Here is a 21,989-nt window from a genome sequence, read left to right as displayed (position 1 = left end):
ATGTGTCGACTACAAAAGTAAATAATATACCGCGTATTTTGTTCCAAGAGGGCGCGGTAACGAATTAATGATACAATCTGATTGGTTCTTGGCGTGGTCCGTATTTTCTTATCTCTGACCACGGTCACGGTAGGGAACGCGAACGATGTGTGTTTGGAAAATGTCAACAATTATAAATGAGGTTTGAGAAAGATGGGGTATATATTAAATTCAATTTTAAATCATTTACCGGCTATGGTCGGTCCGTGTCAGTGAAAAACTGTGACCTCGGCATTGAAAATACCCAAAGCCTCGGTCACAGTTTTTCACTATACGGACCTCCCAATCGGTAAATAACTTATATGTATCCTGACCTCTCCATTGCAGTTTTTTGCTTGACAAAGTGGCATTCAGATAGACTGACCAGGCGTATCATCCGCCTGCAAAAACACAAGTAGACGTAACTGTATTTAGCTGGAAGCACCTTTAGTATATATAGACTCTCTCTCTAGAACTTGAGTTAATTCCCTTCTTATTTGTAAATCTTTTCAAACGAGGACTGGCCCACGGTCTCTTAGCATCCACCTTATGCTTTTTCCTGCCAAAACATTTTTTTTCTCTCGAAAAAATGTGCATTCTAATTGGGCAACGAAAAAGAAATCGAGCAGAGAGCCAACTGGCTCCTAACCCTGTGTGAAATACCCACAGCGCCGGAACTCAGGTTTAATACAGCTGAAGGCTATCCAATTGAAAAAAAAAAAAAAAAAACTTAAAATTATCGGAATTACATGGATTATTGATCATGCCTTCAGTAAAAAAGGAAAATGGCAATGAACGGTCATTGAACTGCTTATACCATGGCCTTTTTGCAATGGAATCTTAGAAGCTTTGTATATTCACTAAATTCGGCAGCATAAATTAATCTGTGGAGGTGTCTCAATTTCGGGGTCATTAAGACTCACCGAGGCACCGAAATCCTTGTTGGAAATTCCGACTGTGACTTAATTAAACGATTTTAAAGGCCTGACAACACATGAAATCACGTTTGACGTGGAAATATGGGACACCGCACCCGCCAATTTTTTCAAGGCTTTTCAGTTAGTTCTTATTCAGTTTTGTGATATTTAAAGCGATGATGGTTAAACAGGAAGGGAAATGCGTGATAAAATACGTTCAAAGGCTTTACAATAAATTAACAACTGAAACATCGGATGAACAATATTTGATATGGAAGTTAAACGTCAATTTTCATTTTCGCTCGTTGCAGATATTATGCGAGAAAAATATTAAATTATTCAATAGTATTTATGTTCATTCAGTTACTTCAAGTTTAGTAATTCTTTTGACGGTAGCCGTTTGAGTAGCCCCAGAGAGTATCACCTCCCACAGGCTTTGTAACAAATCAGGAGTTTGTTTGTCAAACGTTAATTTTCACGGTGGGATCATAAGCTTTATGCGGCCGTTCTTGTCGTTTAGCTGAGAAATTTGAGGAAACACGTTGTTGCTTTTTTTGTGGGAAATCCTCACCACACTCGCTTGAACGCTAACACGCAGTGAAAAGAAAAGCTGTCAGACAACTAAAAATATAAATGTTAGAAATTTACTTACTGATGAAGTCACGACAAACAGCGACATTGCTGTCACGGATAGAAAACAAAGACGCCACAAAGCCATTGTGAGGAGAGATTCTCCAGAAGCTTATTTTATACCTGCGAATCTTGTTGGAAATAAGTTACAAAAATAACTGCGTATTTGTTCGCAGTACAAGCTAATTTAAGTACATTAAAGGCGTCATCAGTGGGATGTTCCTGCATATTGTCAACATTATTATATCTTACTGAAGGCATATGTTGACTCAGCTGACTTTCTGCACAGGAAACCGAATGTGAAATTCGCACGATTTCGTAATTAAAATTTATTTTAAGATTCTTGGCTCGCAAAAGCGGCATTTGAAAACTAGGCATGACGTGAACTGACAGAAATTACATTTAATTTAGAACAGCTCCCTTCGTTCATTAATTTTAAACAATGCTAGATTCTAACTCGAGATCGATAACTCCCCTTAATTAACCCTATTGAGACAAGCGTAGGGGAGAGTGAGGGAGAGGGTGGGAGAAGCGGGGGTGGGGGGGGGGGGGGCTGTTGAGGCCCTTGCCAACTTTGTAACCTTAAAACGATTTAAGGCCATGAGTCCCAAATTTGGTGACCTTTTCCGAAATATATCTGGAAATAATTGGGCGTGAAATGTCATTGGTTACGAGCTTGATGTCTACATAACAATCATATTTTGGCAACCATGCATGCTTTTCAAACTTCCAACTTTGCCCACGAAAATTCTAACTTCTCTAGAGCAACTTCTTTTATTTCTAGTTTTTTTTGCCGGCTTTGACTATATTTTTCAGCCACGTTCGCTGGTTTTGTAACGTTTTATCAAAATTAGTGGATCCAAAGAAATTTGGACATGATGACGTCATCACTACGTCACCTGACGTCATTGTTCCATATTATGGGCCCCGAGGGAAACATATTTTTCAATTATCTAAGAGTTACAGTGTGAGGGAGTCAAGTGGGTTACAGCTGATAGAGTGATCGGGGGGGGGGGGGAGGGGGAAAGACTACCAATGGACCAGCACCCTACCCAGGGGTGGCAATCTTATTCTAAGTTTCTCCACGCTACGTACCAATGTAAGCTGGGTTGACCAAGTGACCTAGATCGACTTCACCCCCTCCCCTCCCCCCTCCCTCTATATGACGAGGACGGTGAACTTAAGTTAGTGGCCATTATTGAACAAAATTATGTATCTCTTAATAGTTTATTTCTATTATACACGTACTGATAAAATTATTCCTGTGTATTTTAGACAAGATCTTGTTTGCAAATTCAAAGCGTACTCTTCTTCATCGAGTTTTTAACAAGACAGTATCACTAGCTACCTAAACTATTGGAGCTAGTTTTCTTCTTCCTACACAGGAGCTCATCAAGTGGAGTATTCACGTGCTGTCATTTGTCAGTCAAAGATTTATCAAGCAAGGCTTTTTTTAGAATGACTGTCCACTAATACTCATGTGCCGAACAAGCACAACAAAGACAACATCAACGAAGTCAACAACAACAGGTAATAATCAAAGCTAGAAAGCTCAAAATACGACACGGGAAGCAGGTAAAATTCGGACAGCCTTTCACAAATTGGCGTAGAATTTCCCCAAAATTAGCCTGACTTGTAAAACAACTCTTACCACTCGACACTCTAGTGCATTACCAATGAAATAAAAGCCATGGAGCAGTACTTTCACGTGGTACTGTTTATTATTCTGTACAAGGTGGTTCTAACTTTTAAGTCTGTGGATGAAACCTTAGCGTGTGACCATTCAAATAAAAGCTATTGTGCACTACTTTCATGTGGCACTGTCTACTGTGCTGTACAAGGGGGTTCTAACTTTATCCCTAATGTATGACCATTCAGCTATTGAGTACTGTGGTGGTTTATAAACAAGATTAAGTGAAACTATCACTAAAACAGAAGACGCACGTGCTCTATCCTTTGACACAATTTAAAATAAGCAAGGGGATTTTGTACAGACTGTAATTTCAGTCTCCCTTTGAAAATTTCCGACACAAGAGCAAGTGCTCTGTTAGAACTGTTACTTGAGTTCAACCCAAAGTAGCATTTTTCAACCATTGGGTTATGCTGGAATCCCGTTGATGAATTTAAAGTTCATTTATGCCCTCCACAATAAAAAATAAACCTATAATGTCGTTGGATTTCCGTCGATCCGGTTAATCAAGTTTTCACTTGCTCACGTCAGTCACCCGACATGTTTTAACCAATCGCAAGCAAGTAACTCTGTCTTTTGTGAACCAATGATATCAAAACCCTAATTTATGGAATCGATCAAGAATATATATTTATATATATTTATATTTATCACATGGCAGTTCATGTTGATTACGTTCCTTTTTGGACGTGTATAAAATTTGGCTATTACATGTAAAACATTTTATAACAAATGATATCTTACACGCATTTCGTATTGAGGAACTGTAAAACAATTGCTCACGACATCTATATTGCATCGTACATAACTCACAAATAACGTCTAATCCTACTTAAAAATCGCCTTAATCAAGCACCATTTTACAGTGTTATGTATGGACCTTGGTTTTGAACAATGAATAAAACTCATTACACCAGTTGTTATTATCCAGGGATTCCTTCCCAAATTTCATTCAACTCTGAAATCTTAAACTGTTTTGGTGTTACCTTTAGTTGAGCTCTGAGAAATTCATCAATCAACGTGATTTTCTTAACAGGACCCTGTCTGACCCAGACAGGTCCAACTCATTTGTTTACCGTTATGAATGGGCTTGTTTTCGCTCGTCTTCTCCAGTGAAAGGGAATTTTGCGTTTCCTTTTAAAGCCGCAAAACTTTACCACTAACGACTAATCAATCAAAGTCAGGAATTTACGAGACCGCAGTCACTATCAGAGCAGCGGCTGCTGCGAGTAAACCATTTGTGGTTGCGCGGGAAAACTCGAGTAGCCCGCCACGCTAGGTTGCGCTAGAGACTGGGCATAGTAATCATGCGGTGCACTCTGGGACGGATACTCGGGTGGTGCCGCAGGAATCCCCTGTTGGTAAGGAAGTTGCTGTTGCTGCTGGTAGGACATTGGTGGTTGTTGAACTTGCTGTTGGCTTGGGAACGTTTGTTGGACGTTGCTTGGAGGCTGCATCGGGGCCTGGGGTGGAGCATGCGCTTGGCTGAGCTGAGTCGGTTGGTAAGGCGCTGAAGTCACGTGGTTGGACATGTGACTTGCGTAGGGCTGCACAGGCCCTTGGCTCGAGTATGCCGTGCCCTACGAATCGTGCAAGAAACAAACATTACTTGGAAAAAGCGCCGACAGCATGAAGAATTAAGATTTCCTCCAAACACTCACCATAACAGATGACCCCAGAACGGCACCAGGCTCGCTCATATACTGAAGTGACGTTGGACGGGAGACCTGGGGATAACCTGCAGGATGTGGGGCATAGAGCTGTGTCGCCTGGAAAAGAGTAACGGGACAAGTTAGTGTAAACGCAGGGCAACGTCCATGTGAATTACTTCCCAGGGCTTCTACACATGTAGAGAGTGAATCGAACCGTAATCGGGGTAAAAATATCGGCCTTTCCACAAACCTTGCAACGATGGTTTTTAGAATTTTGTTACCATAAGAAAAAGCATATCCAACATTTAATATCCGATAGAGTTTCTTAGGGACGTTCCATGCATCTTACTTGAGGGTATTGCTGTGCTGTTGATCCAGGCAGCTGATACATGCCTATGGAGGCCTGGGGATTAGCGCCATATCCATAAGGCAGCGTAGGAACTGGTAATGGCTCTTTCATCAGCCTGTAATACAAAAAGAAAAACCTGCTTTACTAACCTGTTTTTGATATTTTTTCTTTTTTTACATACAAGAGAGACAAACAGAAAGAGAGAGTTGCATTTTTAAGCTTTCACTTTAGACAGATTCAGCACACTTCTGTCAACCATTCCTTAACTCCACAGCAAAAAGTCCACTTGACATCTTGTGATCAAATTTTTGAGCTCAAGTGCCAGGGGTCATTTTAAGTTGCAATGATAGCACCCCACATTTTTGCGCGAGAAGTAAGTTTATATTATAAGGGAGGCAATGAAAGAAAAAAACTATCAAGAGATTACCTCTGGTATAAACTCAACGCTTGTAGATATTGTTCGTTCATTGATGATAATTCTTGGCGTTTTCTACAAAAAGGGAAAAAAGATGATGTATTACTTATAACCGATCATATGCTAAGGATGGAAGGAAATTTTACTCCGAAATCAGCAGTCCATAGAAAGCCTGAAGGGAGGAGAAAACGTAGAGAGTCAAAGACAACTTGGAGGAGGACGTTCAAGGCTTTTGTTTTTGTTTTTGTTTTTTTTTTTCAGGCTTTATTTTCGTGACTGCTCAAGTTGATTTGTACAACATTCCGTAGGAAAAACGGTGGCGGCTGTACATTTTACCACAATCCCATGCAAACTTTGCACAGCCCATAAAGTACAAGGAAAGCCATACTTAAATGCAACACTTGTCCCTGAACTGACGACATTGTGTATGCTTGGTTTGAACTGTTTGGAACTTTTCTGTAAGAATTATGGGTAAATGAGCAATTCGCCATCTATTTTTCCTACGGTTTGTAACTTATTAAAAATGTAACTGCTAGCTAGATAAATTCTCATACATGGGGTTTTACACAAATGTAAGGATAGCTTCCATCAAAACAACACGATCACTAAAAGCGGGTTTTGTTAGTTGTAGAAAAAGAAAAGAAATAAAGAGGTTTGGTTCACCTTTCACTTTCTTCAATCTTGCCCTTGACAAGAGGCTCCATTCTGTAGCATTCATCTGTGATGTATAGGAGAGCTTAGTCAATTAACACAACAGCACTTCAATTTATTAACTATAGAACATCCCGTGCCCGTAATTTAACAACATGGTTGCCACAGATAAAATTCAAATTTCCCTGACCAGCTAAATACAAATGTCCGATTTAGTAGCGGCTTCTGGTCTCAACTTACAGTCGTCCCCTCCGCCCATTCATGTAGACTCGTAAGTTTTCAAAGAATTCCTCTTTATTCGTAGCAGGGAGAAGCTGAAGCTCGATGATCCGAAATGAAATCTTAGCCTGCTCTTCATCTCAACCCTGCTCAAGTGCAGAGTGGCACAATTTTCATTACAACAAACCGAACCTTCCATATCTTGAATTGTTTCCTCTTGTTCGTCTTCGCCTTCGATATTGGCTCCCTTTAACATGTTTGTACACAAGTCTATCTTTTCTTAAATGCAAATAAAACGTTATGGTGTTAATAACAGTAAAGTAAAGTTAAAGTCTATATACGAGCCAAGTGGCCCATCAGGCCGGCGCTTATCCCGGTTTCAGTAACGTGAAGCGACTTGTGACTGTTTCTATGAGAACCTGAAGCCAATCCGACATGAAATCTTAGCCTGTTCTTCGTCTCAACCCTGCGATGCTAGTCCATCGCAGGGTTAAACCAAGTCCCATTTAATTTGGGAATTGAGGGGAAAAGAGAAACTTAACAAATTTGCAATTTTGCACTGAAAACGTCGGAGCCATGTTACAATATTGATATATGGAACGTTGCCTATTAAGCCTTCCCTGAACGGAGATTGAAGGGGGGTAGGGAGGAGGCGAAAGGGGGAGGAGGGGATGAGGGAGGGGAGAAGGGTGGGTGGGAGGAGAGGCAGGGGTTCCATTGCTCTCTATTTCTTCCTTGGCCTCAGCTCTCACTATCTTCATTTTAAAGTTTCTTTACAACCTTTCCACCTGCATAACCTGCTACGCTCTTTAAAAATATTTCTTTTCAAATTAACACGTTAGAAAACCGCATTGATGTCATGTTATCAATTGTTTTACTACGCTTATTGACGTATTGATTTAGGAAAATTGTTTCAATGCCTCTGAGAAGCCTCATTGAGTAAGTTGTCAGTTAAGATATTTATTCATCACTTTATAGCTCTAATCTCACCTCACTGATTTCTGTTTTCACTGGTACTGTTGACTCTAGATAACAAAGAAAGAAAATCAAAGTGACGAAATTCGAAGCTACACCGAGAGGGAACATTTCACAACTCATTAGCCTACTAAGCGGGCTAACAACTGTTTAAAAACAACTAAATAGGGACATAATTCATGGTAGGCCACCCATATAGTCTCCCTGCAGTTTGCTTCTATTTACTGCCGTTTGCTTGCGGTTAGCATTTAAATATTGTGTTTACTCGCAGTTGGCATTTATTTACTACTGTTTGCTTGCGGTTAACATTTAATTACTGCTGTTTGCTTGCGGTTAGCATTTAAGGGGTAAAGGGGAGGGCGATTATATGTGGCCTACCATGAATTATCTGCCACTAAATATCTCTTGAAGAACAATATAGGAAAGTGCCAACAGCGGTGTACCACGGAAAAATTCACCGCGTGACGAGTGAGTTCTATGGTACATACAGTACAGCCCAAAAATAATGCACGCGGAAGAAGTGGCGCAAGAAGTTCTTACGCCGCAACAACACGCAAACCGCCGCAAGAAGTAAAAATGTCGTGTTTTTGCGGTTTACCCGCAAGAACATTCGAAACGTGAGAAGTTGAAAGTCTAACCGCAAGAAGCCGCAAGAAGTTGAAAATCTAACCGCAAGAAGCCGCAAGAACTTATGAATCTTACCGCAAGCCGCAAGAAGGCGCAAGAAGTTGTTGCAGGTCAAACAGTCTGTTCGTTTATAAGTGCCATGTTGGTGGTCGAAATGCTCAGCGTGTGCTCGCAATGTTATCCATAAGATGTGTCACTGCAGTGGGAAGAGATATATTTCCAACAGCTGAGACCAGATCTGGATTTATGTTTGCCTATACTGTGAAAATAATATCGAACGCACTCGCGTGTTCATGATACCTACGGGAAAAAAGCCCTTCGATCACTTGAACAGTCTGCTGGCATACAATCACAAAACGTCTCCAAGTAATGAGGCTCATGAAGAAACAGTCCACGTAGAAAAATCGAACTACGATGTAGTTAGTCTGGGGTCCAACGCTTTTTGCTTCTGAATGCAAAATTCATTATCATTCAGAAGTGTTGTCTTCTTCTTGCGGATATGTGAGCGAAGACAACTTTCGTTCAAATCGCACACTGAACCGCAAAGACTGCGTGTGCACTACGATGTCGTAAGTTTCTTTAAGTACTTTTCGCAGAATTAGTATTACAGGCGAAAAGCCCTTGCAGAAAATATATTTTGTGTTTCTAAACAAACAGTAATCAAGGAAACTTGAAAGTCGCCTATGGAAGCGAACTTCGTAAATTCTACCCTGTTTGCAATGCGGTAAAACAGTACCGGTATAACTATGGTTGTGATAAGCACATAAATGATCTTCTGAACAGCGAAATCTCATGAGTTTGCCTTATGCATTCCTCTTATTTCGAAGAGAATCCCATTGAACGAAATCTTTCAAGACAGCATGCACTGATAACAATCATGTTGTTGTGACGCCTTGAATTTGCATAACCTCTTCAAACATTACTGATGCGTGAAAAGTCACGCTTTTGTCATGCATGCATGTAGTCCTGTGCTTGTTTTCGCCGACTGAGAAACTTGCTTGTTTCAAAATTTGGGTTACACTTGGAAGTTACTTCCCAGTAAATATGTGTTTTTTTAACCTTTGGTCCGGACAGAAAAAGCCATTTCAAATAAACTCTCGATTCACAGGTTGCTTAGCACGTGACCAAAATCTTCCCACTGTCAGAGATAAAATCTACATGTACTGACTGATTTATTCGCGAACGAAAACTCTCTCCAAGGACGACCTCAACAGCGTTTAGACTTTATATGGCTTACACTTTAGAACTTATAATATTAGTCACATCATTAAGAAGCTTCCCAAGATCTATTGTGTAACGGTAGCCGTATACGTAGTAAGGTCGACGATTTGTTTGTTCGTCGGTACGGCTGAGAATCAACTTCTTCTTCTGTTATATTTGTTTACGTTTTGATGGATTGAAATACAGCTTTGTGGTACATGTAAACAGCAGCTCACGCCGATCAACGAGTTCGAAGTTTCATCAAACGCGCATCCGTTCATTACTTTTTCTTTGGTCGTTCCCGGGGATCGGTCCAAATTCGAATTAAGTTAGACTCATGAAAAGTTCGTCGTCTGAACTGAACTTTTAGAGTTTAATTTGTCAAGAGTTAAGAATTTGTCGTTTTAATGCTTCTTACGGTAAGTGTGGCGCTAGTTATGTTTTTTTCGTTGTGTCTGTTAGTTGTGTTTTTTAGAACCCGTCGCCAAGACGGTACTGTCTTGATACGGATTTTCGCGTGCTAAGAGTGTTAGCGCAAAAGAAGTTCTTGCGGGTTGAAAATCCTACCGCAAAGAAGTTCTTGCGTATCGAAAATCCAACCGCAAAGAAGTTCTTGCGGTTTTAACTCCTAACCGCAAAGAAGTTCTTGCGTCTTGCAGGATCCAAGCGCAAGCGACCCGCAAGAAGCCGCAAGAAGTTGACGGCTTGCGGACGCAAAAAGAAGTTCTTGCGCGTGCATTATTTTTGGGCTGTACTGTATCATGTATTGAACGTGGAACGAACGAGTCTGGCAATGAATTTCATTTGAATCACATAGCTTTACGTGACTTATCTACTCAAGGACCAAGTTTGTCTCTGAGAGTACTAAAATACCATTTGAAATGTAGCCGCATCCAATGGCGATTTCACGCTTAATAACACGCCTTTATGGCCAGTCAGCGAGCGAGATTTTCTTGAATAGGCCATTTCTTACTTGCCCGTGTGAAAACGAGTCTCCGTGCGAAGCTATTCATATGACAGTGCTTAACCCGAACTATTCAATTCCACCTAGGGCTTTAATTCGTTTTTAAAATTTGTTTTCTTTTTTTTTATTAATGAAATTCCCAAATTATCGAAAATCATTTGCGATTATACAAGGTCCGTAAATAAAACACAGTACCTTCAGATGTCGGGGCCTGGTGCCTAGGTTCGTCAGCCCAGCGTACCTTCTTCTTTTCCACCTTCGACGCTGATCACAACAGCAAAAATATAAAACACATCGATTACAACTTGTAGAAGACAGGCGTTCAATTCACTGCAAACTTAGTAAGACTACCACTTCTGAGAAGCTGTTTCATATAGTTGGGCTCACGTTTTAGAGTGGGTCATTCAAACAGCTTGTTTTCATGCCATTTCTCGTTTCCAAAGTGGCCAGATGTTCATTTTTTCGGCACAATAGTAAAAGGGACTTTGAGAGCAAGGAAACTTGTAGTTTCAGTCTAAGTTTAAGTTTAACTTTAATTTCTTTCTTCTTTTCTCACATATAGTTACATGTATAAAATTTGCTTGTCACCGCAACTAGTTCCAGAACTAATCGAGGCGGGGGCAAGAGTTTATATTAAAAAGGAAAGAAAGAAAAAAAAAAAGTAATGATCACTTACAAGAATACAACACAGCGTTGCACAAGAATACAACACAGAGACCCTGCATGGCCAGAATCTGGGTAGTTTTATATAGGGTAGATTTAACATAATATAAACTTACGACTTTCGGGCTCAGACAAATCCGACGTCACAAAGTTAGAAGGAAAGAGTCCTACGCCACGAGCTGTTTCACCCCTCCACCAGTTCACATCACTGAAAAAAAAAAAAGACGGTCACATAGTGTCATATAAGTTTATGAGCAGGAAAACATTTGACCATCTTTCTTTATCGTTAGGTAGTGTTTTATATTAATAACATTGATATTATATATCTCAGTTGATACGCGCGCTGTGATTGATTAATTTAGAGGAGGTATTCGCTATTTATTTATTTATTTATTTATTTTTGTTGCCAAAGCGCCCCTGTGCCCCACTGGGGGCTATAAAGAATGATGAGGATGAAAGCGTTTCGTTATTTATCGTCAAGATTTCTCAACGTTGGCGACATGTCTCGAACTGAGTCATTTTGGTTGTGACCTCTACGAAATGGTCTGCCGAACCCGTACGATAGTAGAGATATCTCGTCATCACGGTCCGTTCTGTAAGTTCTCCTTTGATTAATGGCCAGCACGCTTCATGCTTTGGTCGTAAATCGAAGGAGGAAAAAAAACGTTGGTCCGCAACTTGCAGTGCGGACCTGGAACTCCATTAGTACGAGGTATTTATCATCCAAATGCACTCCGCAGAGTGCAAACAACGCCGGATTGAACACAAGTGTCTCACAGTATTTGTACTCTTGGAAAGCAGTTTAGCAGGCTGGTTGCAGGGATCGCTTGTGGTCTACGGAACAACAAACCTCCTGGAGGGGATTCCCATAGGAAAAGGACGAGGGTGCCTCGTCGTACCGTGTAGGGGTTAAAAGATCGGGTTTGGTATCTCTTTGGGTATTCAGGCTTAAAAGGTCCACAGCGGGAATAAACAAAATGACAGGAGAGCATGTGTTGTTTTAGAATTGGTTCCTCTTAGGGGTGAAAAAAGTTTCAAGCCACGCCCACAAAACAGGATCTTGGCGGAGGCTCTTTTCAAAATTTCCGACGACCACTGCAGTCCTTTTCATCTGGGAGTCCTCCCCCGACCCCTCCGGACAACAAACAGCAGGCGTTTGATAAAAGAAATGTTCAGCAAAACAAGATTAGGTTAGGAACCAACCTGTCATCAAGAACAGATATTATCTCTCCAGACTTGAATGTAAGTTCATTGTCTTCAACTGCCTCAAAATCGTACAACGCTCGGACTTTTTTGGCCTCAACCTAACATAGTACAAAAGACATTCAGTTGAAAGCTATATTGTCTTTCTTTAAGGTCGTAACTTGCTTTTTTTGCTTGTACTGATAAACGTTTTTGCATTTCAGTTTCATAAATTTCTGTTGGATTCAAAGAGAACTTATTAATCAAAATCACTCAAGCATCAGGTTGTAGTTGGCATGGCAATGGCAAGTGTTACAAAGACAATGTCCCCCACCCTACCACATGCCATTGAAATTTATTCAAATATGATTGATCAAACCAAACAGAATGGAATCCTGTTACATAGATGTCATAGAGGTGATAACTAATAATTTCAATTTTGACTTGTTGAAAGTGGATCAAATAACTGGATATAGCAGGACACCTACCCTTCTTGCAGGAGCTGGTGAAGGTGAACTGAAGCTTGGATACAAACTAGAGACCTTGGGTTACAAATATTGAATGAAACAATCAAACTTCTAGAGTCATGAAAAACAACTGAAGGGACATCAAAAGAATGATCAACAGCTTAGTCACCAAACAAAATCAATTGATCTGCACCCTGTTTACACAAACAAGAACATGCCTACTCTGTTACAGCTATGTTTTTCAATGTTGTTCCAGAGAAGACTTACATATTAAGTATTTAAATGCTGAGCAAAATCAAAGACAGCTGTAAAACTGCACGACGATGATATTTCAAGGCATTTCAAATTTTTGGTTTATCACAAGAAAGTTCAATATCATGATGCATTTTAATAGTTTTTGTTTTTCACCCTCTGAAATTCTAAGCAAAAGCTCCCAATTGTGTACAAAGCATGTCACATGTATACCACCGACTTTCAAGAAAGCAAAGAGAAAACTCATTGAAAAAGCAATGATTTGAACAACACAGTAAAAACGATGACTACTTAGAGTATAAATCAGGATGCTCTACCTTACTACTTTCTGCTTCCTGAAGGGACAACTGAATTGCTGAAGGTGAAAAAGACAAAAAAAAGACAAATATCTGTATCAGAAAAGGAAAGCAAGAGAATCTTGGGTCAAAACACCCTTGGAAAATCATCAACATACAGACACCTTCCAAACCCCACATACATCTCCCACTAGCATTTTTAGCATTCTAATTATTTTAAGCTGAGGGCCCCAAGTTTATCAGTAACTTAAGTTACTGTCACGGGTCACCCTCATTAAATAAAGTCTTTCACTTCACTTCACTTCACTAGAACAATGCTGAAATACATGTATGGTCTCATGGTTCAGTGGAGAGAATTCCAATTCAGAATTGCATTTGATGTGAGGAAGGGAAGTAATATATCAAACACGAGAGACAGTGTTTCATCAGGATATCCAAACACCGAGAAAAAAGTTGAAAATACGACGGGCAGCAGAGTATTTGTATGCTAATTAAGACCAGGTATCCAAACCTCCTTCACAGTTGTGATTTGCTTTTTTTACTCGATGAATTATGAGTTTGAGAAGGGTAGCTGAAGGCAAGAATTGTTTGTTAAAACACCCTATAGTAGACATGTACAGTCGAACCTCTCTAATATGGACACGGAAGGGACAGAGCGAAGTGTCCATATTAGAGAGGTGTCCATATTGGAGGTCACTATGATGACATCACTTTTACATGTAAGTTTCCACAGAAGTATTTTTGATTACACCGTACTGTATTTGCATTTGTAAAATGTAAGTTTTGAAAACTAACATTTTGATATTGTTCTGGTATTGGTATTGCTGAATGACAAAGTGTCAATGTCTGTGTAACCACCGACAGGAAATGGTACATACCGCAAATTATCGACACCTGATCCCTGGAGTGTCCATAACAAAGAGGTTACATTTGTATGAATTTGCTCCATAGGGTTGCGATTTAGTGTCCATTGTCCGTTTTATTATAGAGGTTTTTGAAGAGGAAATGTTTGAGAATTTTGTCAGTAAATAGGAAATTGTCCATATTAGAGAGGTGTCCATATTAGAAAGGTGTCTGTATCCATGGAGAGCTTCGACTGTAATTGTCAACAAAAAATTTAACACACACTGTATACCTCAACTGTGGGTCATCCTTGAAGCTAACAGACCACTCCTGTATCAGGCTTTTCAGTGTTTTGGTTACTTTGGGATGTCCCTAGAAACAAAATGATGAACATGGTAAAACTGATCAAAATCCATCCAGAAAAGTTTTCATCACAAACAAAACCATGCTACAAACACAGCACAGTCTCCATTGAAACCACCTTCTGAGCCTTGAATAACATGTACAAGTACAGACTGAGGCCTACACCAGCTTTGGAATGTTCAACCTTAGGTGCCTTTACAGGGACAAGTGATCAATCAAAGTAGTGATATGTATGGCAAAATCTTCTTTTAAAATTTATTCATTATTTGACAATTTGTTTCAAAAATCTACACGTTTTTACTAAAACCTAATGTTTATGACCCATCTATTGGAGACCAAATTATCAACAAACAGGAACTAACTGGTGGGTATTCGTTGGGGTCAGAGGAACCCAGTGGCTCCTAGCACAATGCTTGAGTATGCATAAAATTACAGTACTTCAAGCCCATCCTGTGATGAGCAGAATCTAAATTGCATGTTATCTTCAAGCATTTAATTGATAAATAATTTACCCTAAGCTGACAAGCCATGAACAGCCAGGCCAGGCTCAAACTTGTTGCTCTTGATCCAGGGGGCAATGACCTAGGTACATGTATACCCAAAGCCCCTTGTTTGAAGCCTTTAAAAAGTTATAAATTATTAGTTAATTTATATATATTTGTGTGTGAACAGGATCCTGGATGGCTGAGGGAGGCAACCTCTGTTGAGTAGAGCTCACAAAACATGAAGAATATACATACCTGACGTTTTGAAAACCAGGTCCGAACAGCCCAATAACACCTGGTGCCTAATAGAGTCATGCGAGCAGCGCTTACCAAGTTCTACACTCCACACTTCATCTAGTGCAAAAAGGAAATGACACCAGAATCTCTGGGCCACCTGTGGATGAATTCAGGCTTAACTGTCATCATATCAGATAAAAGCTCTTTGCAAGCATAACTTAATGACAGCAAACTAAAGTGCCTTCAAATCTCCCCCTCCCCCCGTGGGTCAGGTACCACTCTGCACATATCAGCCCCCTTCACGACAATAATGGAACCTTCTGCCAAGGCAATAAACCCACTTAGCTTTGGGAAATTCCATGCACTTTAAGGATTGTGTCACGTTGGACAGCTAAGTACATACCCAGCTGAACTCCACTCAGCAGCTGTCAGACTGACTTGAGACTATGGACACAAGTTCAAACCGACCCCACCCCCCTGGATTAAGGGCCAGGGACCCCAAAGAGGTATCCACAATTAGCCACACTCCTGTAGATGTCTCCAGACTTTCCGGTAACGGAGCCCCCCGGGAAAATAATATGCTATGCTAAGCTGAAATTGATGCCTGCGGCATCGATTTCAGCACAGCTCGCAGAGTAAAATTAGGTATGAGTTTTTCAAAACTTCAAGGAAAAGTGCAATTGTAATGGCTCTATGTTTTGAGATCATACATTTTCTGTAAAACAACATGTCCTTTTGCACTCAGATTAAGTCACTGTCTGAGCCCATGTAAGGTTTACCTGCTCGTCGGTTTGGAGAGGTAAGATCAGTACATTATAACAACCCCATTGTGCTTACAAAATTTACCTTTGGCTTCAACTTTAAAACAAACCAGTTTGATTTTGACAGTGTCGCATGTTTATGATCTACAGCCCCTACCATCGTCTAGAAAAATCAAACTCAAATTGAACTTGAAAACAAGAAAATCCAAAAGACTATTAATCAAGTCAAACTGGCTTGAAAAGTTTACCAACAAAAATAACTTCACAGCACAATTAACAGACCCCTTTTTCAAAACTGCAGGTAGATATACAATGTATCTCTTGTCATGACTGAATGAATGAATAACTTTATTACCAGGTCAAAACTTCTACCTTACTGTAAACAGTAAGCTAAATGTGGACACCTATATGAAAATGATGATTACAAAATTCCAATCATTAAAAGAAAAGATAAAATCTAAACATGCACGACATAGTTAACTAACTACAGCCCAAAAAGACTAGATTAATAATAATGATTAGAATTGCAGGTTTATTGTTTCTAATGTGCAACACAAGGTTAGTTAGAACACAAAAAACAATTGCTATAGTGTACTAACAATTTTCGCTAATCAGTTCAGTCAAGTTCAGTGTTCTTAATTACATGTGGGCTGTGTTTGCCATGAGTTTCTGTGTTGAACCTGGCTATGGTAAAGTAAACAGACTAATGTCTGTGTAAGTCCCAGGGGGAGGGACTCCCTCATTAAAAAGACAGAAATTTTGAAAAGAACCCCTAAGAGGCACCAAGATCCTGTTTCGTGGGCGTGGCTTGAAATTATTCTCACCCCTAAGAGGTACATGTACCAATTCTTACATAACACATTATCTTCTGTCACATTTTTTTGGTACCGCAAAAGTTCCCGCTGTGGACCTTTTGAGGCTTAACACCCTAAGAGGTACCAAAATCGCATTTTTAATCCCTAAAAGGTACAATGAGCACCCACATCATTTTTATCTGGGAGTGCTCACTCCTGGGATGTGCATTGGCGAGGACCACAACACAGCAGCCTGTTTCAGGTCACATAATTCTGTTAATTGCCTAGTGTTAGGCATAAGAATGGTCTACTTTTCACAAATGTACTATTCTTTCAATTTCTGATACTCTCCAGCTGATGTCCATGTATGTACAACTGTAACTCAACACATGAAACAGACAGCTGTTTTGAAACATTATGGACTTGTTAATTAGTTAATGAGAAGATGAAGAAGCAGAATATATTTCCATTATTTTGCAATTTTTTTCTGAACTGTAATATTACAGTACTTACCCTTGAAATTATACTTTTTGCCTCATTGACAAAATCCCTGGAGCACACTTCCAAGTGGAACACTCTATCACAATTATTCACACAAGCAGATAGGAGCTAAATTATCAAAGAGAAAAACACACCACTTTGAGGAAGGTATGCACTAATGAACCTACAGTAAGAAACACACTTGTCTAGCCTTAACTCATCATAATTCAACTGACTTTGTTAATGATAGCAACTTAGAGATTGCAAATAACAGAAACAATTTATTTACAGATGATCATAACCACTCACAAGAAATCTTAAAAGGGAAATCTCCAAGAGAACAGGCCAGCATAACAACTACCGACTCTTTGAAATTTTACATATAATTATCTGAACAAATGTGCCTGGAATACCTAACTTTTATAATTTACAGTACCGCCTGAAAGTATTCACCCATTTCCTGTGTGCTGACCACGGGGTCTACACGTGTCATTGACGTGGTATTCCCGCACTCAACCTCGTCTTTACCTAGATAAACCCTAGGAGGGTATTCGCCCTGCTGCAGCAACGTTTGGACAAGGTATTACCTCAGTAAAGAAGATGGGTCAGCTTTGGATAGCATTTTGTTTTCTGTAAAGCATGCTTGAATGCTCAGTCTTGAATCTCCGTATTTTCATCACAAAGAAGCATTTAATAAAGCCGATCATTCAATTTCATGTCAGTTACAAGATTGATAACACAAGAAATTGGTAGCTGCATTGTATGAACTTCACCAGAAATATCTGTAAGGGCCTGTAACTTGGTAAAAGTTAGTGTCTCAGTTTTTAAACGCTGTGTTTTAAAAGAATTTCATTTTGCTTAGAAGAACGCGACAGAGCATGTGTTCGTTATCTGATTTCATGTCCACGCATCATGCAAACGACCGGGAAACTACTAAATGCTCAAGGCCGGAATAGCTCTGAGATTCACTTTGACGAAAAGAAACCAGGGCAATACATTTAACTTCAATTCTGATTTATTTTGTTGCCATAATAGGTCATAATACCATTCGTACTTCTCTGTTTATATGCGCTGTGCTTTGTTCATGTAGCAGGCATTTACAAAACTGGGTCAACGGCGATCGTTGATTTAAATAAAAACGGCAATTGCTGTTTTTACCTCGTTCTTGTATAGCTGTCATCAAATCAGCGATCCGAGTTTTTCTGGTCCAAGTTTTGTCTCTGGTTGCTTACAGCCGATCAAGATGTAAGCTTATTAAATATTAGTAATATTTGTGGAACCTGCTTCAAGTTCAAACATTTTCTCAGGAGACCAAACCATGAATAAGAGAAACCTTCATCAGCTTTTTTACATCTACCTGTTTAATAACGAACCATGGCCCACAAGGGACACACTGCAAACAAAAAAGAAACCCTGCAAGTAGGAAAGAAACGCTGCAGACAAAAAGCGAACAATGCAAATAAAAAAAGTACGCTGCAACTAAAAAACGTATCCTGCAAATAACAGAAACATTGCAAACAAAAAACAAACGCTGCAAAAAAACAAAACGTACACTGCAAATAAAAAAGAACACATCATGCGTGTGCCCTTGGCCAAAGGGACTGGGTATCTCTCGAGTATTTCCCTCCATTTTTCAAAATCCGTGCAATTCTCGTCGATTAAGTAGTACTCGTGATGTTTTGTAGTTTTTGTGGTATCGGGGAAGTTCAAGAGAGTTTCTGAGATAAATGTGTGGCTGAAAAAGATATAGACGAAGTAATAACGCACTATTTTCATCGCGATTATCCTTATCATGTTATTGTGAGTCTTCTCGAGAAACGTGAAGGACTTCAGATGTGTGTGCAAACACTTAAGAGACGGCTGAGATCTCTTGGGTTAAAGAGGAAAGGTAATGCCGAGGTAATGGATGATTCTGAAATACGAACTATCATTCGTGAAGAAATGAGAGGTCCTGGAAGTTTATCAGGTTACAGAAGTATTTGGCACCCCTCAGATTGCGACATCACATGCATGCTCCTTGCAAGTTGGTGGCAAAAATAATGAAGGAAATTGATCCTGTTGGGGTAGAAGAGAGGAGATCTCGACAGTTGAAGAGAAGGACGTTCCGCTCAAAAGGAGCCAATGCTTCGTGGCATATAGATGGTATTTGTTTTTCACTTTGTAATCACAGATAAGTAATGAATTGTGTGTGTGTTGGGGAGGGGGGAAGGGGGTAGGTAGGTAGGTAGCTAGCTAGGTAGGTAGGTAAGTAGGTAGGTATGGTATGCATGTATGTAACATTGCAGCTATTAAAGGGCCACATACCCTTCTCATTTCAAGATGAGTAAGTTATGACTGGTCTACTAGTAGGAAATAAAATATATGAATATAGATTGTCTAACAGGCCCACCTCGATCGCGGCTCGCACCGTCTTGTAGTCTTACGCTGGACCTTGGGATCGTGTTCAGTCCCCCAAACTATGGTAAGTCACGTTATTTGCTGTGTCCATTGCCGATTATCAAGGTAAGGCCCTCTTTACACTAAATTAGTGCTGAAATTTCAAAAACAACAACAACTGTACATTATTTTCTTACTTAAGATACCAGTATTTATAAACTTATTTACATGTTAAGGCAAAAGATTCCAAAACAATTCAGTTCTTGAAGCGAGCAGCCACTTCAAGCCTACTGAAAATTAACTATACTGCTTTGTGCCACCCAAAAGAGAGTCTACTGAAATTTCATGCAGTTGTGGGGCCACAAATTTCAAGTATATCCGCGAAATCCTGCCAAATTCACGAAAACATGCAAAATACCACAAAATTCACAAGAAATCTTACCAAGTACATGTCATTAAGAACATATTTGAAACTTGTATTGGCTGTTGGGGTTGTTTACTTGCCATAAACTTAGAAATTTATCATGAAACTTCATCACTGCAATGAGTATTTATACAACATCCCCAAATTACCTGGCATTCTTAGATTACTGTTGCCAAAAACTGGGCTGTGGCCACGATGTACATGTAAATGTTTTGCCATTGGCGCATTGTCTATTGTTGTTAAAATTTATGATGATCTCTGTTAAAAAGAACCTCGTGGTCAAACAAATGGTAAACACATACGCTAGTACAAACGAGTTGCCCAAATTTTCCTGCAAAACTGCCGGTTTTAGAAAGGCAACAACTATAAGTAGTCAGAGTTTCTGTTGTTAAATTGTAGAGCCTAATGCTCATCATCCCCCCCCCCCTCCCCACAAAAAATGGTAAAATTGCCGTCTTTTTTTGTTAAAAATGTTCATCAAAGCAATGCAAAACCGATTGCTTTCCAGCAAAATTTTCCCAGAATATTCCCACAAAATCAGCCGTTTTTTGCCGCTCGTTTCTTAGCAAGATTTGCTCGAAAATTCCCCTAAATTTCCCACAAAATTGGCTGTTTTATCTGCGAATTTGTCTATGAAAAACCCACAAAATTTGACTTTTTCTTCTGCGACCTATCAGAGGCCCTGAAAAGGAGTGAAAATAAGCTGCTTTAACAAAGGAGAGCCTCCAAGACTGTTCAGAACAATTTGCTCAGCCCCACTAGCCTTTGTGCCATAAACAATGCTGAGAGTACAAGTAAATAAAGGTTATTTACATGTACTTACTTTATTTTAAGAAAATTCAAACATTTAACAGTCCCTCAGTTGAAGGAATACTCATTTTACTAAAAAAAGAAAACTGGACTCACCATATGCTATCATGATACTGCTAACTTCTCTCTCAATCTTTTTGTTAGTTTTGCCATTATTAATGAAGTAATTTATCCAGAAACTGTTGGAGAAAGCAAAATATAACTAAATTCCATCCTTTCTAGCTAAGAATTAGACAGGACAATGATAACCTTTGTTCATCAATTAATAAACATACATGCAGCAATTGGACAGAGCCATGCATGTTGCAGGACTAAAATTACTGGCAACTGACGGAACTGCATAAAGTTGCAGGTAAAAAAAAAAAAATTTGGACTGTTATGTACTTTAAAGATTAGCCCTTTTCACAGTTAACCTTTCTCCGTTGCATTAAAATATAATCTAGCACGTGTGCAAGGCAATTTTAGGCTGTTTCGTAGTTTCAGCCCAAAATTGCCTCGAATCCGCCTTGGATTACATTGTATTGCAAATGAGAAAAACTAACTGTGACAAGAGCTATCTCAAGTCTTTACTTTGTAATGACAACTGATAGTGGAAGCTTGATGATCAATGTTAAAGTACCTGTAGGGTCTGTTTTATATGAAGTAAAATACCTGTAAGGTTGTCCTTGAGTATCAAAGCTTCTTATTCCCCACCTAGCACAAGTTGGGATATCACCATTTAACCTCAAGTAAGATATTTTGGTAGGCCATATAATTAGCCACTGTAATTAAGGAGTAATCATGATGGTTGAACCTTTAAGTGTGCTAATTAACACAGTGGAGGTGTTATTTGGGTTGTTGCACGGCACTCCGGTTTTCTCTCTAGAGAGAAGCATTGCATGACGACACCAGTAACCATAGGAAGAAGACTATATCTGTATTCGATGTATGGAAATAATTTATACTAACTAGAATTATGAGAAGAAACTATTCACCTGTAATGTAATAAAACACAACTTAAGGAGGCTTTTCCCCAATCCTGTGCAACTTGTTCCATTATCATGAATCATCCACAAACTGTTGAAAGAAGTATTGTAGTAAATATATTGCATTCTCAGTTGCTGATGATATTGAAAATCCAAGGAAAAATAAAAAATGAAATTAAAAAAATTTGAAAACATTGCAGTTGCAGAGTACCTGCTGAAATTCTTGTAATCTGCAATGGCCTGTTGCCTTTATGAGATGTACCTGCAGGGAATCATGGTGCAGT

General features: G+C 39.5%; 1 protein-coding gene and 1 long non-coding RNA gene across 7 annotated transcripts in view; both read right to left on the bottom strand.

Moving 5' to 3' along the window:
- Positions 1-4,463: 4,463 nt before the first annotated feature.
- LOC145494301 (signal transducing adapter molecule 1-like) lies at positions 4,464-15,173 on the bottom strand. The gene is made up of 14 exons (XM_081473743.1): positions 15,114-15,173; positions 14,303-14,382; positions 13,710-13,738; positions 13,189-13,226; positions 12,641-12,694; positions 12,174-12,274; positions 11,087-11,178; positions 10,503-10,571; positions 6,734-6,820; positions 6,335-6,389; positions 5,684-5,746; positions 5,257-5,371; positions 4,917-5,024; positions 4,464-4,835 (listed from the first exon to the last, which is right to left on the bottom strand). Exons 1-14 carry the CDS (start codon positions 15,171-15,173, stop codon positions 4,464-4,466), a joined length of 1,323 nt encoding a protein of 440 aa, XP_081329869.1.
- A 1,805-nt stretch (positions 15,174-16,978) lies between these two features.
- Positions 16,979-21,989, bottom strand: part of LOC145494021 (uncharacterized) — a 33,694-nt gene continuing 28,683 nt past the window's right edge. For 2 of the 6 annotated variants that reach the window (XR_014050213.1, XR_014050215.1), the window contains exons 2-5: positions 21,715-21,796; positions 20,837-20,919; positions 20,080-20,188; positions 19,579-19,660 (exon numbers count right to left, since the gene is read on the bottom strand). This is a non-coding gene — a long non-coding RNA (uncharacterized LOC145494021). Of the gene's footprint in view, positions 17,260-19,351; positions 19,661-20,079; positions 20,189-20,836; positions 20,920-21,714; positions 21,797-21,916; positions 21,968-21,989 lie in introns of those variants that run through there. The other 4 variants (XR_014050214.1, XR_014050211.1, XR_014050216.1 and 1 more) reach the window with 4 other exon arrangements.

The sequence above is a fragment of the Orbicella franksi genome, chromosome 8 (assembly GCF_964199315.1).
Source record: "Orbicella franksi chromosome 8, jaOrbFran1.1, whole genome shotgun sequence".
NCBI classification, from domain to species: Eukaryota; Metazoa; Cnidaria; class Anthozoa; order Scleractinia; family Merulinidae; genus Orbicella; species Orbicella franksi.
This window is presented reverse-complemented; position numbering and strand designations above follow the sequence as displayed.